The sequence below is a fragment of the Lytechinus variegatus genome, chromosome 3 (assembly GCF_018143015.1).
Source record: "Lytechinus variegatus isolate NC3 chromosome 3, Lvar_3.0, whole genome shotgun sequence".
Lineage (NCBI taxonomy): Eukaryota > Metazoa > Echinodermata > Echinoidea > Temnopleuroida > Toxopneustidae > Lytechinus > Lytechinus variegatus.
Window position 1 is genome coordinate 27,290,776 of NC_054742.1, and position 24,729 is coordinate 27,315,504.

Genomic DNA, 24,729 nt, shown 5'->3' on the forward strand with positions numbered 1-24,729 from the left:
AAACAAACTATGTCAGTTTTTCGGTGAGAACGGCCTATATAGACTCCATTTTTGGAAGCCATTATGGATTTTTGGACATAATGGAACCACTAACTATCCTTGTAACTTATCCCAATCTAATACTTGACCTTTTAAACCATGCATTATACTAAAAATCATATTCTCCAAGCGGTTATTAAACAAACTGTGTCGGTTTGTAATTAACGACAGACATTTTATACTCCATTTTTGCAAACCATCCTGGATTTTTGGACATGGAGGACCATAGACTGTCTTTTTACTTGTCCCAACGTATTTCTTGACCCATTAAACCATGGGTTAGACACCAACATCATGTGCCCAAGGCAGGTATTAAACTATATGTCGGGTTTGGGGTTTTTAAAGATAAAAACAGCTATTTTAGACTCCAGTTTTGAAAGCCATCTTGGATTTTTGGACATAGTGGACTGTTGACTGTCCTTGTAACTTGTCCCGGCTTACTTCTTGACCCTTGAAATCACTAATGAATACAACCCAAATAAAATACACTAAAATACGTAAAAGATGAATTGTGAATTTTTAGGCCATGGCAGCCATTTTTACACAATCCTGGATTTTCAGGTACCCTGGAGTGCTTATGTTCACTCTTTCCCTTTTCACCTTCCACCATTGAATACATGTATGCACCGGAAAAGGTGTCTGGGGTAGTTAAAGTGCCGGTTATTTTAATTTTCAGTTAATGGCGGCCATCTTAGACGCCATCTTGAAAATAAGCACTTTCCCGGATACGGATTTTGGTGGATTTTTAGTATGTTATTTTTGAGATCAAATAGTACCAAAAACCGTTGACAAACAATTTTGTTACAAGTTTTGAGGGTCAGAATAGAGTAAAAATGAGTGTATAATGGCGGCCATTTTGTTTTTGCCAATTTGAGGATTTTAACATCAAAATCAAGGTTGGCAAACAGCAAATTTGGACTCAGCGCCCTCAAATTATGTTAAAGCACTTCTCAATTCAGCATTAACACGATTTGCCTAAGGCAGTCTACTTTTCTCAAATCTGGACCTGACTAATACGGAGAAGAACTAGCACATCAATGATGTGGAGCTGATCTGGCTTCTCGCAACAAAATTTAACACAATTTTAATTTCAGCCCAGTTGACACTGTAGTGAATTATATTGGTGACATATATTGATGAAGAAATTACATTTTTTGGTGATCTATGAATAAATTTCATATGAATTAAGTATTAATAATTATCTAGTCAAAGTTTCTTAACTCTGTGTAGAACCTTGGTGAACCTAATGTAGCTCTCAGATGGAACAAAAATAACCAAAGTCAATCAACAAATAAATAAGTAAATTTTGTGAGTTTTGAAAATATATGAATAAATTAGCATATTTAATGAGTTTCAAAATTCTATGTTGAAATTTTGTATCACCACCTCGAGCTATTATATAAAGCAAACAAAATTGAAATTGATCAACAAATGAAGAAGAAAAAACATTTCTTTGTAATTCTGTGTAGAAGTTTGGTGAACCTCATAAAGTTCTACAAAATGGAAGAAGAAAAAAAGTAAAAATCGGTCAACAATTAAAGAAGAAAAAGCATTTTATGTGAATTTTTAAAAATATGAATAAATTAATTTCCCATAAATAAGCATAAAAATTGTTCTAGACAAAATTTCAAAATTCTGTGAAGAAGATTGGTGAACCTCATGAAGCTCTACCAGATGGAAGAAAAAATGACTCTTTTTTTTGTGTGTGTCTAGTTGATACAACACATCAGGTCAATGAAATCTAGACACTTTGAAGCATTAGGTAATATGTGTTCAAACTTCAAACTGTTCATGTATGTTTGGTAAGGACTGGCACATTTTTTTTTATAAGAAGCATTGATATTTTCCTTTCTTCCTGGCATGATGTCACAATGCTCACAAGTTCTGGTAATGAGGAATAAAATTGCAGGACATTTGATGTTATCAGATAAAGTTTTTGTATGCTTATAGTTTTTCTAGTGAACCCAAAGTAGCTTTCAATATCTCACAGAATCCTGTAACTAGAAGTTACGTTGTGAAGACGGGTGCTTGGAATGGTTTGCTTGCGTGTGAGTTCGCATGCATCCCCATGAAACGGGCATATGTACATGTAGCTAGCCCGGCGGCACAGGACCGGATGCACTGACGCAGAAGAGATGGGTTGGACAGTGCTCTGCAGGCCGCTTTTCACAAAAAATGAAGCTCATTGATGCGGATCAATACAGCCGGATCAGCATAGCTAAAAATATGTGAAGCTTAGGAACGGATTTCCTTTTTCTTGAATAAGAAAATGCTATGCTTTGGAATGGAAATTTGAGTGTAAATATGAGTGTCCACTCCGTGGCACATACCCACCACACATTATATACCGAGTGCCCACTGTATCTGAACAAACTTTCATGCACTGACATCCCTGAATGAATAACCAATGACCGTTAAAACCATTTTCATTTCAATGTTTCACAATCGATTCAAGTAACATTGTAACAATTCTACCATATTCCCTCCCACTACTCAAATACGACAATAGGTCTCAGTTTGGGTTAAGCTCTAATCATCTCCTTCATATTTCTTCAACCTTCCACGGAGCTCTTTGATCTGATCATTCTTCTTGGACAGCATAGACTTGAGATTCTTGTATGCACCAGTCTGGCTGAACTTCTTCTCCAATTCCTGTATGATAGAAAAAAAGATTGGTACACCACATAATATTTTCGAGTTCTTGCGGCACATAGGTATCATGTTATAATTCAAGTACCCCCCCCGGGCCATAGCCTCGTCTAACATTTTGTCTTTTTATTAATGGCAATTAAATTAAAGCCTGTATAAGGGTATCGGCACTTTGAGGGTGCTGATTCATTCATCACAACACAAACGACCACAATTTTGTAAAGATTAATTGCACAGGCATGCGTACTCTTATTCCGAAGATGCAAGTCATGAATATTCATATTGGGGTACGGAACTGCGGTGGCAAAAATAATTTCGCTCCCTGCCATGGGAGGCTTATCCTGCCCATATGTTTGTGTAATAAACATTCACATCAGCTCAGAATGGCTTCAAATTCTTCATGAAAATTTTAACAGACATGTGTATTTCACGTTTTCATTTCTGTTCAGGAAAGCATCTGTCCCCATTTTTGTCAAAAAACCTTTTTGCTTTAAAAAATCAATCTTTTATTTGTAAATTTTTGAGACAATTTCTCTGTGAGATCATAAGGAATGAAGGGATTAATCTTTCTCACCCAAGGGTCATATGGAAATGAGATGCTAGGAAACTGGGTAAGTAAATGACTGCAATACAGGAAATAAACTTAGGGTCACATTTCATGAGGAGATTTGACTATATTAAATTTTATGGTAACTACCACGGATAACATTTAAAAACTTGATTTCAGATCGCTGCTGAACCCATGGTAATTACCATATTGACAGTTTCCATAAGTATAAATACATGCACTATATAAAATTAGTCTCAAATACTGTAGAAACAGAATTAATAATAAGAGAAAAATTAGGTTTACAAAGGACACTTCTACCCATGTGATATAACAATGACCCTTGCAGATTAAAGTGATTGGTTTGACTTTTAAAAAATCTGAGTTAGAAGGTCACACTTGCCACCTGTGTCTGTGATATGTTACAAAAATGAAGCCCAGAAAAAATTGCATTCGAAAATAATTATTTAGTGCTTCAAAAATTGAAATATAAAGTGACCAGAAACACTATCTTAATTTCATCCCATACACTTATGTGTACTATTTAGGCGTCTATAAGACGCCTATTTACAAAATCGGGGTGTGCCCTGTAGTAATAGCTTTTCATTCTCAATAACGGTTGTTTTCAGGGTTTATTAGTTCTAATACATGCACTTGCACACATGTTTCATCTTGGTTTTAGAATTTTTTAAATCGGCTGCTCACAAAGTTAAACAATACCTTTAAACAACTATCATTCAATCATTTAGTTTTTTTTTTTTTAATTCCATTCAGACATCATTGATAACTCATTCATATGAGATGACCTTTCCATAAAAATTTTCTATCAAATGCAACTTGCTTATCAACCAGTCAAAATCCCATATTGGAGACATCCGATTGATATTCTAACTTGCATCCACACACATTTCTTTTGATCAAATTTTTGTTATATGAGTGATATAAAATCCTTTAATCAGACATGACTGTACCTTTTCCTTCATTTCCAACTGTTCTTGGATCTCCAATAATCTGTGCTTGGATGAAATAAGATCTCCTTCCAATGAATCTGCTCTGTCAGAAGTCAGCTTCATATTCTGCAAGATGAATATTTAAAAAAAGAGAGAATGTGGGAAAAATTGAAAATGAAAATGAGTATAGAAATAAAAGTAACTTTATAATGGAATTGCAGACTCAAAAACTGTAATGGGGTTATTATTGCCATCATAATTCATCCTAATCATCAATGGCATCAATAGAATTTCTAACCATTAGCATGATCATCAACAGAAATCTTACTCCCAACCATCATCTCTGACAGTTTCATCATATCATCATCACCATCACAATCATCAACATTATCATCAACAAGATCACTACTACAACCTTCATCACAATCAGCATCAACATCACATGAATAGAATCATGATGATGTTGATGATGACAATCGTCATCAAAATCGGTAGCATGATCATCAACAGCAATTTCATTCGCAGTCCCCAACATTACCTCAGACTGTTATTCCTGACCATCCCTATTATCATTTTTGTAAATTTCATCATCATTGTCAAAATTTAGTCTACAGGCCCAGACCCTGATTGAATCTTTGATCAACAAATGGGTCTTTACACAAGATCCATTTGCTATGAGCGTGAGGGCCTTCAGTTACGAGTCATTGTAGGCTTTACATTCAGACCCCTTAAATCAAGTTCAAGGGTTTGCACAGCAGACTAGTCAACATTGAAAGAACAAGAGAGAAAACTTATAAATATTTACTTCATGCATGTCCAGATTACTATCCAGAGGTCAGTAGTTTGAAAGAATGCAAACTTATACAATTCACCTCAAGTATGCCTGGGTTAAGAACAAGTAAAAGGGGTCAAGAACAAGTAACAAGATGTATCCCCCCCCCATATTTCATATGTATGCCCAGACAATGACCATTGCCCCTATGTTAGGTGTTGATTATTTCTGCTGACATGTTGATTTATAATACCTGTTATCTCATTTATTAACCTTAAGTTTTTATGTAATTTGTAAATATTTGTTTTTGTAATGCTCCAGAGAAAGGCAAATTTCCCAAAAGGAACAATAAAGTTCAATTATCAACACCACCATTACCATCATTTGATACCATCATCCCTATCCCTATGTTGATGATGATGATGATCATCATCATCATTTTCTTCACCACAAATACCATCACTATGATCCTTCTTGTACCCCCCCCCCCTTGCACATCACCATCCCTTTTATCATTAAAATGATCTTGATCATAACCATCATCATTTCAATCGTCATTAACCTGTACCTGCTCCATTTGGGATTTAAGAGCCTTCATTTTGCCTTCCATGTCCCCAGTGTCAGCAGAGACTATCGGTTTCTTATTGCGTTCACTTCCTAGCTCATCCTGAGTGCGTCTCAAATCTGATTCCAATTTACTCCTGTCCTGTAAGGCTCCTGTAGCCTAGGAATAAAAATAGAAGAAACATGGATGTGCTGTTCTTTAATAAGTTAGAGATCATGTATACTTCAGGAAATAAAATAAAGAACAAACAGGCATAGAAAAACAGAGATTTTTATATATATTGTCAATTGAAAACTTATGGATTTTTACTTAGAGACATTTCATACAAATTTTTTTATAGCATTGAATAAAATTTGCAGAAATGGGCATATTCTGTGAATATTTCATTTTACTTGTTTTCTAATGTAATTGATATTGATATTGAGGGCTTTATCTAAATGATTTAACCAGACCTCAGCATAAAATCATCTGTCCAACATGTTTTTTATATCTAGATCAAAATCATATCTCTACATCTTGCACCTCACCTGGGATTCCACCTGTTTCAGTCTTTCTTTCAGTTTATCATTCTCTTCATTGAGTCTCTCAATTTCATTTTGGAGAAGCTGTACACCACCTGCCTCCATAGGATCCAGTCTCTTCAGTTCAAAGGTTGGCTTTGAGGATGACTGTCAAACATGACAAAGATGTACAATACTCGATTAGAAACATCAACTGATTTTCGATATTTAAACAGGTAAACTTGCATAAGTCAACCTTCCATAAATTGAATAATCAAGGCAAATTTTTTAAAACCAGATTATGCCAAACATGTGATATATACCTCTCTTAAGTTGAATATCTCCTAATTTCAACAGATTTCTGCAGTCTCTTTCGACTCAGGCAAAGTTACCTGGATGTATATATCTAATTGACAGGCATTTAGGTTTACAGCCTTGCAAATGTACAAAGTTCATCAAATTCCAGTGTACTCTAAGGTTAAGGACATATCTTGTTTGTCAAATAAATAAGTGTGTTACTTACAGAAGATCCAGAGAAATGGCTTTCCTCAAACTTGGCTATCATCTCTATGAGTTCCCTACAAATGAAAAAGAATTAAAGAAACTAAAATAATACCAAATGTCAATACCATAAAAAATCTGAAGCTACATATTAATCCCTATTTTTATTATATATAGGGTGGACATAGATGAGCTGTGTGTATACAGCATGTATTACTTCATCCATATACACGTTAAAACCTACTTTGAATACAAGAGTTGAATAAACCCTGACTTACCTTGGCTATTTTGCGAGCTTTAAGACCTGAGGGGGTCTTTTAGGCCCCCCTAAGATCTCGTTCGCGGATCGCACGATCGTGATAAAAATTTGCATGAAGATAGAGAATGACATAATCTATGGCATTGCTAATTTGTTTATGAAATTGTACTTCTTGCTCTAATTCACTAAATAAAGCTCCTAAAAAGCTAATTTTTTAGTGGAAATATTCTTCATGGCGTTCTTTACAACTATAAATGAAAAATAATCCAGAACCAAAACTAATTTCTAATGTATTTTATTGTTTTTTATTATTGTTTACTTCGACAAAATTCATTAGGGACATTATTTCAGTCATGAACAGCATCAAATCAAATGACTGTTGTAAAAAAAGTGAGAATAATCACTAATTTATGAATTTTAGATGAAATAGATTTAACCCTAACCTATTAATATGCAAATGCCATCTACTGTGGACAATAGATAGTAAATAAAGAGGCTTTAATAGGAGGAAATTATAATTTGTTAATGTACATGTTTGATGTACATGGCTTTCACCGCCCATGAAGAATATACAGTAGGCCTATATCCAGTAATTTCAAAAGTGCCAGTCAGTATTTCAATTAGCGAATTTATGCGATAATGAAGATATATTAAATATTCAATAATGGTTTTATAATTATGCTGATATATGCATATCCTGGTAACAATGTTAACCAATACTTTGTCAATTACAAAAATTTAATCACTATTATTAATTGACCACAAATGCTGCTCTGTATTGATTTAAACCAACTCAGAACTTCAGAAGTTGGTACCCAAATGCCTTCTTTTCATGGACAAGGACAGATGAAAACCTTACTTTTATTTCTTCCTTCCCTACTCTCATGGAACTGTAGTTCATAATGAATTTTCAGACTGTTTTGTTGGCTACAGTCGACTAAAATTGATATCGAATATCAACCTAGATAGGTGTCTTAACAAAGAATACAGAGCCTGGTGAATGCAGAATATAAATTTCACAAATAGAGAAACATTGTTTAATCTTTGAGCTTCTTGTAACTGAATCTTTGCTATCCTTTTACAAATTTAATTCACATGATTATTCCAATGTACATGTAATTCAGATCAAATTCAGTTGGTGATTCAAACTAAATTTCAATTTAAAATTGATTCACAATTCAAAGTTGAAATTCAATGTTGAAATCAACATTCAATAAGCCTATTTTATAACTTCCTCTGATTCTTCCTAATATATCACCTGTTCTCGAGCTCTGAGATGTCTGCTTGTAGTTTCAGGTGCCATTTTTCAGCTTGCTGAAAGAGTTGTCTCAGGAGTAATACGTTGGTGTGAGAGGTATTAATGAGTTCCAATTCCATTTCACTGTGAACCACCGCCTCTAATCCATCCAGCATGTCTCTAACTTCATCCAGAGTGAAAGTGTCTTCAATTAGCCTGCATGGGTTCAAGCCATACATGTATATTGAACAGGGTAGTCATCAAAGTTCGAGGATAGTTTAAAGAGAAGGGATGTGAGCACTGGTAAAGAAAAAACCTGGATGCATGATGATGTCGCTATATATTCTTTTTCTTACGCTTGATACAAAACAGTCTTCATACAAGAAAAATTGAACTTCTCAGAACACATCAATTCAATCACAGACATAATTTTTAAAAATCAGGTGGGCCATTTAGTCTCTACTTTTCCCTTATCGAATAAAAACTATTGATATTCATGAAAAAACAAGCTATACCCACCTACTATCTTTCAGATCTTCAAAGCAACGTTCCACGCTACGCAAGTTCTGAGTCCGTTTGTAGCTAGCAAAACGCATGAAGTTCACGATAGTCGTGTAGTGGTGATCATTCAATCCGAGTTCCCCTGCCTACAAATCAAAGAAAGGTAGTAATTATCAAAGCAGAAACCAAACTGGAAAATAATTTTTTTTAAATGTAGCGTGGTGGTGCGAGTTCAAACAAAATTAGACAAACAAAAACAAAGTTATACAATTTTCTAAGTTGCAAATATGTTTTTTCCAGAGATAGGCAGTACTATGACAGAATGAATCTTTTCCAGCAGAGTGCATGCAAGCGGTATCACCGAGTTTCTGATTCAGTATGAGTGACATACAAGTTCAGAGAGATAATAATGGTGCATTCCATAACCTATACTCTAGTGCAAGGATTCTCAAATGGTGGCGCGCGTGCCACTTGTGGCGCACCGAGCCTTGCGGAGTGGCGCTTGAAAGCAGGTATTAAAACAAAGTAAAAATGAGGAAAAATTGGTGAGAGAAAATTGATCTACCAGTAACCTGGAAAGATTTGGTGATCATTTTAATACAAAAAGAAAACAAAAACTCTTTACTTGACACTTAATTGCTAATTGATTTCCTCAAATTTTGTCCAATTTAGCATTTGATAAGCCCTATTATGGATGATCGATGGTGTTCTCCTTTTTATTTGTTATATGCTTTATCAATTTTATGTGCCACACAAGTGATTTGAAAACTCTGTTTGTAGGATTTCTCTTTCAACGGCGAGAAATTTTGCATTTCCAGAATATACGTTTTGGTTACTTTGTTTCCGGAGCCGATTAAAATCCGAAGTTGTAAAAGTGAAATACATGTATGCTCAGATGTATTGCCTGCATGCACTCTTGCTTAACACGAACTGAGTGTATGGTACCGCACTTGAGTTGTAGAGAGAGAGGGGGCAGTTTCGGGCGTTAGTACAGTGTAACGCCTAATTATCAGCCCTTGCAAAATCGGGGAACGTAACTTCAGTCACTGGCGTACAGGTGGGGTGGGGATTGGGGGCCCCCAAGTGTTTCATGGCCAAGAAAAAAAGGAGAAAAGGAAAGGGAAAGAGTGGAACACTATTTTCTTAATATAATGTCAAAATATAGATTTTTGAATTGAAAAGTTTGCTTTAGCTGCCATATCTAGCCCCCTCGTTTTTTTTTTTTTTACTCATTACGCCACTTGCTTCAGTGACGATGCCAATAGATCTGGGGGCCGTTTCATAAAGCTGTTCGTAAGATAAGAGCGACTTTAAGAAGGACTGGTAAACCTTTCTTACGCGCTAAATCATCGCCAATGAATATACCATTTACCACAAGAAAGGATCACCAGTCGTTCTTAAAGTCGCTCTTAACTTACGAACATCTTTATGAAACACCCACCAGGTGGGTGTTTCATAAAGCTGTTCGTAAGTTAAGAGCGACTTTAAGAACGTGGGTGTTTCATAAAGCTGTTCGTAAGTTAAGAGCGACTTTAAGAACGACTGGTGATCCTTTCTTTTGGTACATGCTATACACCATTGGTGATGGTTATCGCGTAAAAAAAGTTCACCAGTCATTCTTAAAGTCGCTCTTAACTTACGAGCAGCTTTATGAAACGGCCCCCAGGTGCAAAACCATCTGAACTAGTGGTATCATTGGTATGTTGTGAAAAAGTCACTGGTAATTTTTCTTTTAATATTAATATTGTGTAGTTTGTTGGCATTTGTATTTCTTCTGTTGATATTAAGTAGAGCTCCTCTGGGCAATTTAAAAGGCCTCATATTCCAAAACTTCTGGGGGCTCTGCCCCCTCGACCCCCACCAAGGGCCTCTGGAACCCTCCGCTGATACATTGCTGGTTTGCGTAATGGATAGTGGAGCATTACAGATTCTCAACAAGAAATGTGGCGCTTCAAAAAAAGTAATTGAGAATGGCTGCTCTAGTGTACATATTTCTAAGAAATAAATGCTAATGTCAGCAGTTCCTAAAATGTGCTAATAATATTGTATAATAATACAAAATAAATTGAGTAACTGGTTGCAAGTTTTCTCTACATATTGTGATATATTATAGACCCCTCTACAGCCACTGGCTCTGCAGCAAATCTGAATAGGACACATTATGTTACACTGCAGTCACAGTTCCATACATAAAGTTTGCATTTTCCTGTTGAAATTTAAGCACAATGAGTGGTGCATAGCTTTAGAACCTGTTACCATAAAAGAATTCAATTTACTTTTGGGCCAAGGGAGAGGAATGATAAATAACTGTGTCGTAAGAAGATGCAAAAACAACAAGGCAAAAGCAATTTGTGTCTTGCCCACTTATGAAAAATAACCAGTAATATCGTGATTTGTGAGGGCACACAACAGAATTGTATCAAAACTTCATTTTGAAATGACTTGGATGGAATAATACTTGTGATAAAAAGAGTCTTGCACATAAACTTTACCTGAAAATGACCTTTGACCTTACCATGTGACCTCCAACTGCAGCATAACATGCAGGTCCCCCAAGTCCATCTACCATCTAAGTTTGGTTGAAAAGTGACTTAAGGTTGCGGAGTTAGTGTCATAAGAGAATCTTGCATGTAAACTATAACGTTGATCTGAAGGGTGATTCCATACGTGTCGTATAGGACATTTTGAGAACATTTTCTAGTTTCCTAGCCATATGCTTGAGCAATGAAATATTATTTTTTGTCAGTGATAAAGCTATCATGGGTATTCAGGTGGAAAACTAATAACCCCCCCAAAAAACCCTAGGCAAAAGCGATTTTGTGTCTCGCCCACTTATAAATATAATAACCAAAAATATTGTGATTTGCGAGGGCACGCAACAAAATTGTATCGAAACTTAATTATGAAATGACTGGGATGGAATAACACTTGTCATAAGAGCCTTGCACTTTAACTTTAACGTTTACCTGAAAATGACCTTTGACCTTACCATGTGACCTCCGAATGCAGCATAACATGCAGGTCCCCCAAGTCCATCTACCATCTAAGTTTGGTTGAAAAGTGACTTACGGTTGTGGAGTAAGTGTCATAAAAAGTCTTGCATATAAACTTTAACATTGACCTGAAAATGACCTTTGACCTTACCATGTGACCTCCGACTGCAGCATCACATGCAGGTCTCCAAAGTCCATCTACCAGTATTGTAGTGCCTTGATGCTCAGCCTTAAGGCCTATTTTTTCAAAGCCTTGGCCTTGAGGATTTTGAGCCTTGAAATTTTAAGGCATTTTCAAGGCATTTTGTACTTTCATTCGTTTTTATATAAGTAATTATAAATGTTTTAATTGTTCTGTATATTAAATGACACTAATGGTCAATACTACCAGTCACCAGTAACAGTAGCAGCAGCATTAGTAAGTGTACTAGCAGTGTCATCAATGTGATTATTAAATCATCATTATCAAGAATTTTCATCACATATGTTACAAAGAAAACAGCAGTGATGAAAAATAATATTATTTATTGGTAATGTGTTGTAATCATGACTAATGATGATTACAATATTTATAATAATGACAATAATAACAGTAATAATGATTATGATCAAGATTATATTGCTTTGATGACAGGAATAATTCTGACAAATCTGACTGCAATTTTAGACAATTTTAATACTTTATGAACATAGCTAACTCTAAAGAACGATTTATAACAAGGTTGATTTCTATTCCATTAGGATTTTCCTTGTATTATTCTCTTTGGCCAACAAGATTAATGATATCATGAAAAGACTTGGTAAACTTGAACACAGTCTTCAATTTTGTCATATCCAAATGGGCTATGTCAATGGCATGATGAGCCAAAAATTTTGAGGGGCCAAGAATGGCATATAGAACAAAATATTTGCCAAAAAAAAGTTGAAAGCGATTGAAGCGAGCAAGCGAACAAAAATTTTCACCCTCTTGCTATAAGAAAAGATTATTTTTTGATAGATTGTTTACAAAATAATGTCACATTTACTCCACCTCTACCTTTCCTTTTCCCACCTATTCTAAGTTTATTCTTGGTGGTGGAACTTCTTCTCTCTCTCTTTTTTTTTTGGGGGGGGGTTCTGATATATTTTTTAGGGACAGTGATTTTCCGCGATCGCGGAAAACGGACGGAATTCACGGAAAGTGACTTTTGAAACGGAAAGTGGCATTTCAAACAGAAAATCACGGAAAACGTATTTTCCCTCAAAATACACAGAATAGCAATAGAAATTACTCCAAAATCACAACAAAATGAGAATATTAAATGGCAACAAAACCCCCGAAAACACGATCTCCCTTCGCTACAATCATGACAATTCACACATCGTGACTGCATTCGACATCAGCACACTCGATTGTACCCCGCGCCCGTGCCGGCCGGCCGGGTTGGGCTTCACATGCACACATATCGCTCCAACTACACGGTTGTGTGTTGCTGCCCTCTACGTTTGAAGATGTAACAGCATGATATCGTGGTCTTAAATCCAAGATGGCGGATTGGCAAGTCGCTGACTGGTGATAACGATGTCCCAAAACCCCCCAAATTAATGATGAAATTTAATTACACCGTAAAATAATGCTAATAATGTGGAAGGTGAGGATGTATGCATGCTAGATATGTTTGAAAAAAAATTCATGCACCCTCATAGATCCGATTAGAATGGATTCTCCTGTGTTGTTGGTACAGTAGCAGATACAAATATTGACCAGTGCGAGTGTACGAGTTGTGATTTTGCTATTCCATGTGTAAACGGAATTGTCACTTTTTCCGTGTGTACAAAGTCTATGGGGAAACAGAATTTTCATTTTCTGACATGCTGAAACGGAATTTGAGATTTTCTGAAACGGAAAAAGCAATTTTTTAAAACGGAAAATCACTGTCCCTAATTTTTTTAAACAGACGAGAAAGAGGAATGGGAACAGAGAGATAGAGGAGAAGGGGGAGAAACACAAAGGGCATAAGAAAGATGGGGGTGGCTGATTAGGCAGAACATACTGCAAAATTAGTTAATGATGTTAATAATGATGATTAATGATAGGCAGTACATCTTTCTAAATTGTATACATTTTGTTTTGGGTCTAGTGTCTCAGATTTACAAAACAAAGGGGAAAAAAGTTTACTTCTTTTTAATCATATGTTTCGACAGTAAATTTAATTTCCCTACAGTTTCAAGGAAATAATGTATTTGTTTTTGTGTCAATATGGTTTCAAGAAATAATAATTAATAAAAATATTGATATATAATAATTATTAATATTATCAATAATTATATAATATTGACTGGCCTTGAGGAGAACATCAAATATACTGCCAGCAAATGAATCATATTGGCCCGAGTCTTTAGACGAGGGCAATATGGGTCATTTAAGGGCAATATATTTGATGTTCCCCGAAAGAAGAGCTAGTCAAATCAGATATCTAGAGCAAAAATCATAATGGGGATGTTTCTTTTAAAAATAGAGTTCTATTGTGTCATGTTAATATCGGTCCAGGCTCTGCACTTTACCATTATGACGTACTTGCAAGCGCTCGGATCCAGCGTTGTCTTTATTATGACGTATATTGCTGGTGCGCGGATCCTTATGAAGCGTATCTCTTTATACGCATCCTCAAATGGAAAATACAAAGGTATATTTTGCATTGTCTCTGCATGCAAAGTAAATACGCGCATTGAGACCGACTGAGGAAAATACAAACAATATACCTACCCTTCCCGATATTCAGAAAATGTAGGGCAATACGGTTTTGTAAATGACCAGCTCAGATGTCTGATACGGGTGATAATCATTAATAATTAATCAAATGTTTCAAGAAATAATTAATATTTACCCCCCCCAAAAAAAAAAAAACTAAGGGTATGGGGTGCGCCCCATTTATTTCATATCCTTTTGAATATAACTTTATATTGTTAGTATTCTTTATTCTGTTTTTTTAGGTAAAATAGGTGTAGAATATAAAAGAAATGAGAATTGAAATCTAAAAGTGGTTGTAAGCAGAAAAAAAACCCCATGAAAACTGCCAAGAGTCCTAAAACGACTCATTTTCAGGTCAGCATTTGAAAATTTCAGCTTGCGCTCTGTGCTCTCTTGCCTCCCCCCGAAAAAAAAATTCCCTGTAAGAAAAAATGCCTCTTTCAAAAGTCGAAAATGCCTCTTTTTTCCAAATGACATGCACTTTTTCAAAGAGAAATAACTTCTTTAATAGTAAACATAATACAAATTATGTTCGAAAATCACAATTTTGAATCGTGCTTACATTAATAATTGTTTTGTTCAGTACTAATCCTGTTCATGGTTACATGTATGGAATGTTGTTTTCTGTTTGGACTATCACAAATTTTTGGTTCCCCATTCTGCACTCGCATCAATTATTGTACTATTTCTATTCCCGTTTACACAACAAAAAAAATGCTTAGAATGTCCATTTTTCAGGTTGGAATATCACAATTTTTTCTCGCCTTACTTTGATTGGTGAGTTATGTATCCCATTTAAAATGCAGTCCTTGACTGCTTCCTTTTCTGGTCAGTATATTAGTTAGATACACATCTTTTTCGTGATTACAAAAACAGCTCAGAATATTTAATTTTCATGTCTTATTACACGACATGTCCAGAAGTTTGAGCACTTGGCTCGCGCTGGCAACATCACGCAACAGTGATTTAACAGTGATTAGCCCCATAATTGACCCAAAATCAATTTTTACAACTTCAGAATTGTTTTTTTTTCAAAACTGCTTGTTTGCTACACTTTCTCACTGAGAAGTAAAACCTAAATCAAAATAGATATCTTATCAATTAGAAATTACTTTAAAAAGGCTTTGCTCAACTTAAAATGACAGAAGAAGCTTAAAATATCATTCATAACATATTTTTGCATTAACAATTGATATATTTTCTAACAGAAATATGGGCCTGATTTGCCGAATTTTAATCTCGTCCGCTCCTTTGATCGGATGTTGAGGCAAGGTGAATTGTGGGTGATCGTCGTCTGCTAGTTCTCAAGGTACCCGTGCGCGAGGTTAACCGTGAGTAGAGCCGTCGATGATCGGCAGTGCATCGATAGAACTTGATGAGCGTCACGATAAGAACGAGCATAATACTAGAAAGTGCCATGGAACATGCAGCTAACAAAAAAAAATATGTTATCAAACACGAATTTATTACCAACATCTGCTCAGATTCGATATAAAAAAAGCAAACAAAAACTTAGAATTTACTCATGATATGATACAAGAAGAAAAAATCACCCAAATTTGCTCTTACATCATTATAATCAAGGCTATCTTTACCCGTCCTCGGGCCCAGCCCGTCTGGCACGCATCCGGAATTATGATGTAGGCCTAGGCCTACAGTAATTTGTCGCGCACAAAAATAATTGTTTTTCGTGGAGGGGTATGCCGCAAGTGCGATGCAAAGAAAATGGTTGGTCAATATAAAATAATTTTTTTATCATGATCTTTATATTTGGAATAGCAAGTGAGAATTTTTCTTCATTGTATATCCTTGGCTTTAGCCTAGGCTAGCGTTAGTTGTCATTTAAAAACTGTCTGTGTCCGGCAATGCTTTTTAAGATACACGCCAATATTGTAAGTTTGATTGATCATGTTGATTTTGAAATGCCTTGGCCTTGAGGTTTTCAGGCCTTGGCCGTGGCCTTTGGTATTGAAGCCTTGACTCCGACTTGGAGGTTTGAGCCTTGACTACAACACTGATACCCAAACCCAAAGAAGAAGATACCGTATAGTCAGGGGCCTTAGGCCTTAAATTTGAAGTTTTGGGGACAGAGTTTACAAAAGCACCAAACTTTCCCTATGTCACTATTAGGTCAATAGCTTCATTTTTTCCCACAGAACATGGTGTTGAAAATTGCATCTTCATGCAAAAATATGCTAATTTATGCAAATTAGCATTATTTATGCATGAAGCCATATGCCATTAGGAATTAATTAATAAAAGTTTTTTAAAAAAAGATACCAAACTTTAGGAATGTCTCTATCAGGTCAATAGCTTTAATTTTTCCCACAGGACATGGTGTTGAAAATTGCATCTTCATGCAAAAATATGCTAATTTATGTAAATTAGTAATTTATGCATGAAGCCATATGCCAATGGGAATTAATTAATAAAAGTTAATAAAAAGATACCAAACTTTAGGAAAGTCTTTATCAGGTCAATAGCTTTAATTTTTCCCACAGGACATGGTGTTGAAAATTGCATCTTCATGCAAAAATATGCTAATTTATGTAAATTAGCAGTAATTTATGCATGAAGCCATATGCCAATGGGAATTAATTAATAAAACTTAATAAAAAGATACCAAACTTTAGGAAAGTCTTTATCAGGTCAATAGCTTTAATTTTTCCCACAGGACATGGTGTTGAAAATTACATCTTCATGCAAAACTATGCTAATTTATGTAAATTAGCAGTAATTTATGCATGAAGCCATATGCCAATGGGAATTAATTAATAAAAGATAATAAAAAGATACCAAACTTTAGGAAAGTCTCTATCAGGTCAATAGCTTTAATTTTTCCCACAGAACATGGTGTTGAAAATTGCAACTTTATGCAAAAATATGCTAATTTATGTAAATTAGCAGTAATTTATGCATGAAGCCATATGCCAATAGGAATTAATTAATAAAAGTAAAAAAAGAGATACCAAACTTTAAGAAAGTCTCTTTTAGGTCAATAGCTTTAAATTTCCTTGTCAAACATGATATTGAAAATCATGTCTTTATGCAAAAATATGTTAATTTATGTAAATTAGCAGTTAATTTATGCATGAATAATGAAAATTAGTAAAAGGAATAAAAAGAAACCAAACCAAACTTAAAGAAAATCTCTGTCAGATCCATAGATTTAATTTTCCCTATCAAACGTGCTATTGAAAATCCCGTCTTCAAGCAAAATATGTTAATTTATATAAATTAGCAAATATTTTATATGTATAAATTAGTCCCATTCCAGTGGGTATTAACAGTGGAAAAGGGGACAAACTCTTTTGGGCATTTAAAAATTATTTTTAGTGAGATATGGTGAATTATGAGTTTTTTTAATTGCTTTGAAAAGAAAGATGAATTACTGTTTATCTTTTTCATATGATTTTGGGGTTTTTTTTATTGTGAAAGGGGTATGCACAGGATTTATAATTTGCATAAATTTGCATTTTAAACATGATGCTCTCCTCTGGTCGCATGGAAAGTCATCATAATGAATGAATTGTGTAACAGTGTCTCCTATGCATAGTGTTGTGCTTGTCCCTCGGTTTAAAACCTCAAAATAGGATAGTTGATGAGTTTTACACATATTTGCATAAATTTGCATTAATTAAAATTGAAAGTTGATTCTTATTCAGGAACTGTACAGAAATCAATCTAGATTTGATGCCCCGTCAAAATAAATCCCAAATACCCCCCCCCCCCCCGTAAAAAAGAAAAGAAATAGGCTTATATAGAAAAATTTCGGTCTGTACTATACATATACAGTAATTCATGGTGAATAGTGTGATTTCGCATAATTTTGCATAAATTAGCCCTATAAAAAGGATTCCAGTCATTGATATCGAGGCATCCTATCAAGAATTAATGCTTTTGGTACCAGTGACACATGTGGAGAAAAAAAAATTTGTGATTTTGACAATTCTATATGTCGATATATGATAATACATGTGTTTTTACATGTGATTTGCATATAATTTGCATAAATTAACCTTAAAAATTTATTCATACTCACCAATTTTATAAAAATTGACCTGCAGTTGAATGTTTAGCAAAAGAAGACCCAAATACACAAAAATTGGGCATTTGAAAATTATTTTTATTGAGATATGGTGAATTATGAGTTTTTTGCAAAAAATTTGCATATATTAGAAAGATTAAATGAGAACAAAGTTTGAAATTTAATATTTATTTTATGAGTAATTCGGAGGGAGAGATTACAGGAGATCCCGCCCGCGCATGCGCAGTCATCATTCAAAGCATCAAATATGACTCCTGATAAAACAGCAAGAAAGATTAAACTAAGATGAGAACAAGTTAGATCTAATTTTGCCTTAGAGTAATGGGAGGGAGCGGAGGGCCTGTAATCTCTCCCTCCGAATTACTCATAAAATAAATATTAAATTTCAAACTTTGTTCTCATTTAATCTTTCTATTTTATTTCGTAATTCTCCTGGAGAAATTACAGGAGATTTCAAAGCTCAGGAGGCATATTTGATACCAAACTTACACCAAGTCACAACCCTGGTGTGCACAAAACATAATACCTCTATACAACCGAGGATGAGGCACTGCCTAACAAGGAGGCTGAGAAGTCACTTTTCTGATCCAAAGCTGATGAAAAGGAATTTTTCTGATCCCCTCAAACGTTCTGTTCTTCGAATATAATGTTTTAGATAATGAAGTACACACAGTCGTTTATCTAGAGGGTAAGCTTCCAACGTCATATCTCCGGTGATATGTCCTGGTCTGTCTTGTTTTAGTAGTTGACCAAACCAAAACGTAGCTCCACTATCTTTAAGAGTCATTTGCTCAATGTTTAACTGATGAAGCGACTGCACCCGCTGCGCTGAGGTTAGTGCCAAGAGGGTGACAAGTTTCAGGCTCAAAAGCTTGAGGCTAAGGGTTTTCGCAGGTGCTAGCTTCCTTAAATGGTTCAACACCAATTTAACGTCCCAGATATGAGTGTACCTGGGTTTGTCTTGCAGTGTTCAAGGTACTATAACCAGCTCCATGTTCAAACAAACTTGTAAGGAACTCCAATAAATTTTCTACTGATGATTGAACATAATTCCAACCTTTGTCCAAACAAAATTTTTTTTTTTTTTTTTTCCATTTTCTTATGTAGATACAGTATTGATTTTTAGTAGAGTCTCTCCATGAAGACATTATGATCTCCGTAGTCTTTTTATTCAGTCTCTTGAAAGGTTTCCGGAGATCCTGCAACATAATAGATCAATGCGATCCCAAAAGGGGTGACATTTGAGAAAGGTAGAGTTAGTAACCCTTTTCTCCTCTTAATTTCTACAGGTTTCCCTACTGTCATAATGTGGAGCAAGGGAAACCAAGACTGTGAGGGCCAATTTGGGACAACTAGTAAGCCCGTAGCTTTGTCATTCAGAATTTTCTGCAAGCAACTTGGTATGAGACAGAATGGTGGGAAGGCATAAAAATTAAACTTGGCCCAGTTTAGGGAGAATGCATCAACCGAGAATGCACTAGGATCAGGTAGCCAAGAGACATACCTTGGCAATTGATTATTCAGTCGAGATGCAAATAAGTCAATATCTGGGGAGCCAAAGTAATGAGTAATTTGGTTAAAAGCTTGCTTATCCAGTGTCCACTCTGTCCTATCATTGAATTTCCGAGACAGCTTGTCAGCTTCTACGTTTAGCTTGCCTGGAATATAGGAAATAGACAGCCAAATATTTCTCTCTAAACACCATTTCCAGATTGTATTTGCAATTTCATTGCAACTGCATGATCTAGTACCCCCCATATGCTGGAGATAGGTAACTGCAGTTACATTATCTATGCGTAGTAGGATATGGACATTTTTCATAGATGTACAAAAGGACTTTAGTCCGAGAAAGGCTGCCAGTAACTCAAGATAATTAATCTCATTATTCTTAGCCTTGACAAGCTCCTCGGCATTCCATCGCCCACCTGTGCTAGAATTTAGCTCCATACACTTAGCTCCCCATCCCGAACCACTTGCATCGGAGTACAACTCCAGGTCCGGTTCTTTTCTCAGAATAGACGAGTATACAATGTGCAGGTTTGCTATCCACCATTCAAGATCGTACCGAGCTGCCTGCGAAAGTTGCATGGGCCTATCAAAATGACCTTTGTTAATTTTCAGTGCTACAATTTTGTCTGATTCTAAAGCCCGATAGAAAGCGGACCATATTGGACAGCAGGGAATGTTGCTACAATTTTCCCAATTGTTCTGGAGACTGCTCTAATACTAGGCAAGTTAGTTTGGAGGAGGTCTGAGCAACACTTTTTAACTTCATTTACCTTGTCAGAAGGAAGTGTAATGGACATATTCACTGAATTAAGTACAAATCCAAGGAAGGTAAGTTCCTGTAATGGTTTGAGTACCGACTTATCAGGGTGAATAACAAACCCAAGCTGTGATAAAAGGCTAACCGTAGCATCAATTGCCTTGTGTACTTTGGCCTTATTGTTACCAATAATGATGGTGTCATCAAGGTAACCCACTAAGATGTGATTTGCTTGGTGCAGTGTGGCGAACACTGGTTTCAAAATTTTGGTAAAGAGCCGTGGTGCAGTACTCAAACCATTTGGTAAACAAGTGAATTGAAAAAGAGTGTCTTGCCAAATAAATCTTAAGTACTTTCTATCTGAAGGGTGAACTGGGACCGAAAAATAAGCATCCCGGAGGTCCACTGAGGCAAGAAAACAATTTTCTGACATTAATTGTGTTGCTGTATGTATGCTATCCATCTTAAAATGCTGATAGCTCATATACTTGTTCAGGTCAGAAAGATCCAGAATAACTCTTAGCCCACCATTTTTCTTGGGCCGAGTAAAAATGTTGGACACAAACTCTCCCTTCTCATGGGAGCACTGTTCAATCACCCTTTTCTCAAGTAAATGTATAATTTCTTGATTGATTTTAATTACTTCAGCTGTCCTGATGTGAAAACAGCGTGGGGGTAGTGAACGGTATGGTTTAATAGATACATTTTCAAATTCTAATTTGTACCCTTCAACAGCTGATAAGATAACGTGATCAGAAGTAATCTTTCTCCAATTGTTTACAAAATGCCTCAGTCGGCCACCAATAGGAAACTTTGAATAATCATTAAGTAAACTCACCTCTTCAGCAGAAGTAGTTACTTTGTTTTCTTCCAAGGTGCACCCTGCTTTGGGGGAAAGGGGCTGTGGGAAGGCATTCTGCTCTGCGAGCCTGGGTTCTGCCACTGGTCTTGACCCTTGTTCTTGCGTCTTTCCCACTGGGGCTGCCCTAAAAAAGGACCCTCTGGGTTGCCTGACCACAAATCATGTTGGGCTGATTGCGCCCATCCCAATTCACGGGTACTGGTTTTATTCCTGGCATATGGGTGATATGAGTGAGTCTTGAATTGTTTGTCCTTTAATTGACCTCTCATCATCCCTGCAGCTGCCTTTTGTTGCTCACTCAGGTCTTTCACTTGCTTAGCAAGATCATCTCCAAACAAGAACTTGCCCACTTGGGAAGATTTGCACAATGGTGTAAACTTCATATTCATATCAGGTCTGATAAGACGTTTCCTAGTGCAATTTAGCTCAAAATTGGCATTGCTGAGCAAAGCGAGGCAATCTTGTTGGGCTTCAGAAATATTCCCCGGGTCTAAAGATTGCAAAAATGCTGTCAAACCTCTGGTTAGTGAACGTTGAATTTTTTGTAGTTGCAGGTCTCTTTGTCTAGTTACTTGTTTTAGTTTGTCCCAAATGGGACCATTAACTCTTGGCACATCGACCAAGGGGCAATTGGTGGGTGGGGGGTATTTGTCCAAAGACTCCTCAAGAGCCTTTTCACCCAACTTGTTGGAGAGTAAATACGATGCAGACATCGCTAGATTATCATCAATTGCTTGTCCCATCTCTTGGGGCTGGGCAAACTTAGCGGCTAATGCCGGAATGCTTGGGCCTTGGCCCACATCACATTCACCTTCCCCACTCTCGAAATCTGGTGCTTGTGAATAGTCATCACTGACATTGGTCACATGGACCTGACCTGCGTGAAACTGAGAATTCTGATCATCATAGCCATAATTATTATCATCGTAAAAAGACTCGGCCTCAGAAGGGGCACTATCTTGATAACGGGTGGCCTGATTCTCAAGTGCTTTAGTCAAAAGCGATTCCAATTTAGTAAGTCTCTCCTCAAACTCAGAGTTTGAAGTTGAGGGAGATGGTTTATTCTTTTTTGGCTTGGCTTTTGATGATGGTGCCATATCGGTTCCTAAGCCCGAAGAGCCAGGCAGAGATTTAATATCTCCTTTGTCTTTATGTTTCTTGACAATTTTATTGGGCTTGGCTTTCAATAGTGCCATATCGGTACCTATGCCCGAAGAGCCCGACGGAGATTTGATATCTCCTTTATCGTGCGAAGCTGGTTGCTGGCTCGTGGAACGGGTCCCTGCGCCCGGCTTCGCCGGCGTCTGGCCCGGTGGAGAAACCGCACTCCGCTGCGACTGAGTCGCCGGCGGGCTGGTATCCACATTCAAGAGATCACGATTCATGATCTGATTTCCGACAGGAAGTACTCCAACTCGGAACAAAAGTCGATGTTAGAAGGAGGTTGGTAAAGAAAAAAGTTCTAGCACAATAATTCCAGCAACCAACTCGAAGAAGGGTAAGAAAAAACAATTTTTGTCTTACCCAAAATGGCGGAAAATGACTGCCAAAACAATGCTGCGAACGTAATGACTGCGCATGCGCGGGCGGGATCTCCTGTAATTTCTCCAGGAGAATTACGAAATAAAATAGCATTTTAAAATAGGGTGCCCTTCACCGATTTCGGGGCACCCTATCTAGAATTAATGCTTTTGATACCAGGGACCCATATGCAAAAAATGGCGCTTTTGTAATTCCTGTCCCCAAAATTTTGCTAAGGCCCCTGACTAGTAAAGACGCTGCCGCAGCAAAGCCTTAATTCGTAAGCGAAGGCGGCTCGCACTAGCGGCCGAAGCTACCGTACGGGCAGGGCGCTGGCAGCCGACGGGGCGCAGTGCAATCCCATCGCGACAAGTGAAAACTATGCAAAGAGAAGTTGCAGCCAAGCTTAGGTACGGTACATGAGTCATATTTACCATCATTCAGTTCAGCAACGGTACTGTATTTTTATCAGCAATCTGAAGAAACAGAGGAAGAGTTGAAACAAGCCGAAAGTATTTGTACGCATACGCAGAAAAATAATTCAGACTTCAGTACAGTTTACTTCAAACCAGGGTAACGACTGCGTGAGGCCGGTGTGGTCGCTGAATGGTTTTGGTCCGGAGCTCGGCGGTCCAAAATGGCTAGCTAATTGGTCCCGCCAGTTTTCCCGAAATCCGAAATCCAGAATGATATCATTTTCTGAATATTATGTCAAAATCTATTTCAAAATTTGATCTTTGTAGTGACATCGTTTTTGCTCGCTCGCAATTCTTTGACTGATACGCCGCATTTCGGCTTTTCGCCCCCGGCCCTCGAAAATTTCTTGGCTCATAAAGTACGGTATATACGGCACTGGGCCCTATGCGACATCTTGTTTGTGTATAGAAGAGAAGTATAACAATAATATAATAAGTTTTAATACTGATTGTTGTTGTATAAACACCTATCTGGTGTTAGACCAAAACGAAACTGGTGCCTTGTTTGTAAATTATAACCCTTCCCTCGTGTGGACATATAGATTCCGGGCTGTGTTAAATCAACCCCGGAGTTTTTGCAGTGTGTTATCATAGAATTATATTCTTTAAAAAAATCTTTTCATGAGAATCTTACCTTGACATTGATTTTGACGTGATATTCCTTTTCTTTCCTCTTTTCTTTGTACCTTGTTCTCGGTTGTAGAACTTTTGGGGACATGCGGATCGGGCCCGGGCAGTGGCGGCATTGGCGATTTCTAGGGGCCGGGGAGACAAAATAACATTTTTTTGGGGGGGGGGCAATACTTTTTTTGCTTATATATTTCACAAAGCTAATTTTCTACATGTAGGCCCTACTGACTTGAAAAGCGAATTACTGTTTATAGGACTAGCTATTTGCATTGGGTCATGAAAATGATATCTCACCAAATAAATAAAGCAAGTGCGACTGAGCGCGAGCTGAATTTTTTTTATATCCTGAGATGATAACTGCGCTGCATGGACGTTCTAAGCCGCACTTTTCGTTATCATTAACTGGATAGCTATCTAACTAAACAATATTGATGCGAACGCGTAGCGCGAGCAGATTTTTTTTTATTTATGAAAATTACTAATACGCATGTGTATCTCGCTAAAACGAATAAGAAAACTCTAATCGCGAAAAGTATAGACCCTATTGACTTGGCCGACACTGGATTTTTGAGTCTCATCTGAACAGATAATTTATCTATCTCAGGCAACATTTTTTTAAGGTTTATATCATGACCTGAAATAGTGACTAAATATTGTTGGGAGCTAACAGTGAATGGATAAG

At 36.6% G+C, this 24,729-nt stretch overlaps 2 protein-coding genes across 2 annotated transcripts; both read right to left on the bottom strand.

Annotated features, from left to right (window-relative positions):
* Nucleotides 1–1,870: 1,870 nt before the first annotated feature.
* LOC121410662 (leucine zipper transcription factor-like protein 1) lies at nucleotides 1,871–23,547 on the bottom strand. The gene is made up of 8 exons (XM_041602894.1): nucleotides 23,376–23,547; nucleotides 8,539–8,666; nucleotides 8,041–8,235; nucleotides 6,546–6,600; nucleotides 6,050–6,190; nucleotides 5,526–5,681; nucleotides 4,207–4,311; nucleotides 1,871–2,691 (listed from the first exon to the last, which is right to left on the bottom strand). The coding sequence occupies exons 1-8, from the start codon at nucleotides 23,379–23,381 to the stop codon at nucleotides 2,569–2,571; spliced, it is 909 nt and encodes a 302-aa protein (XP_041458828.1). The 5' UTR covers nucleotides 23,382–23,547; the 3' UTR covers nucleotides 1,871–2,568.
* Nucleotides 19,385–22,805, bottom strand: LOC121410661. Its single transcript, XM_041602893.1, has 2 exons — nucleotides 21,397–22,805; nucleotides 19,385–19,491 (listed from the first exon to the last, which is right to left on the bottom strand). The coding sequence occupies exon 1, from the start codon at nucleotides 22,803–22,805 to the stop codon at nucleotides 21,414–21,416; it is 1,392 nt and encodes a 463-aa protein (XP_041458827.1). The 3' UTR covers nucleotides 19,385–19,491; nucleotides 21,397–21,413.
* Nucleotides 23,548–24,729: the final 1,182 nt, after the last annotated feature.

Coding starts and splice junctions, on each gene's coding strand:
- LOC121410661 (XM_041602893.1), bottom strand. CDS start 22,805: ATGAATCGTGATCTCTTGAATGTGGATACCAGCCCGCCGGCGACTCAG.
- LOC121410662 (XM_041602894.1), bottom strand. Junction 6,191..6,545: donor GCCATTTCTCTGGATCTTCT/GTAAGTAACACA, acceptor CATGTTTGACAG/TCATCCTCAAAGCCAACCTT. Junction 4,312..5,525: donor TTAAATCCCAAATGGAGCAG/GTACAGGTTAAT, acceptor TTCATCTTGCAG/AATATGAAGCTGACTTCTGA.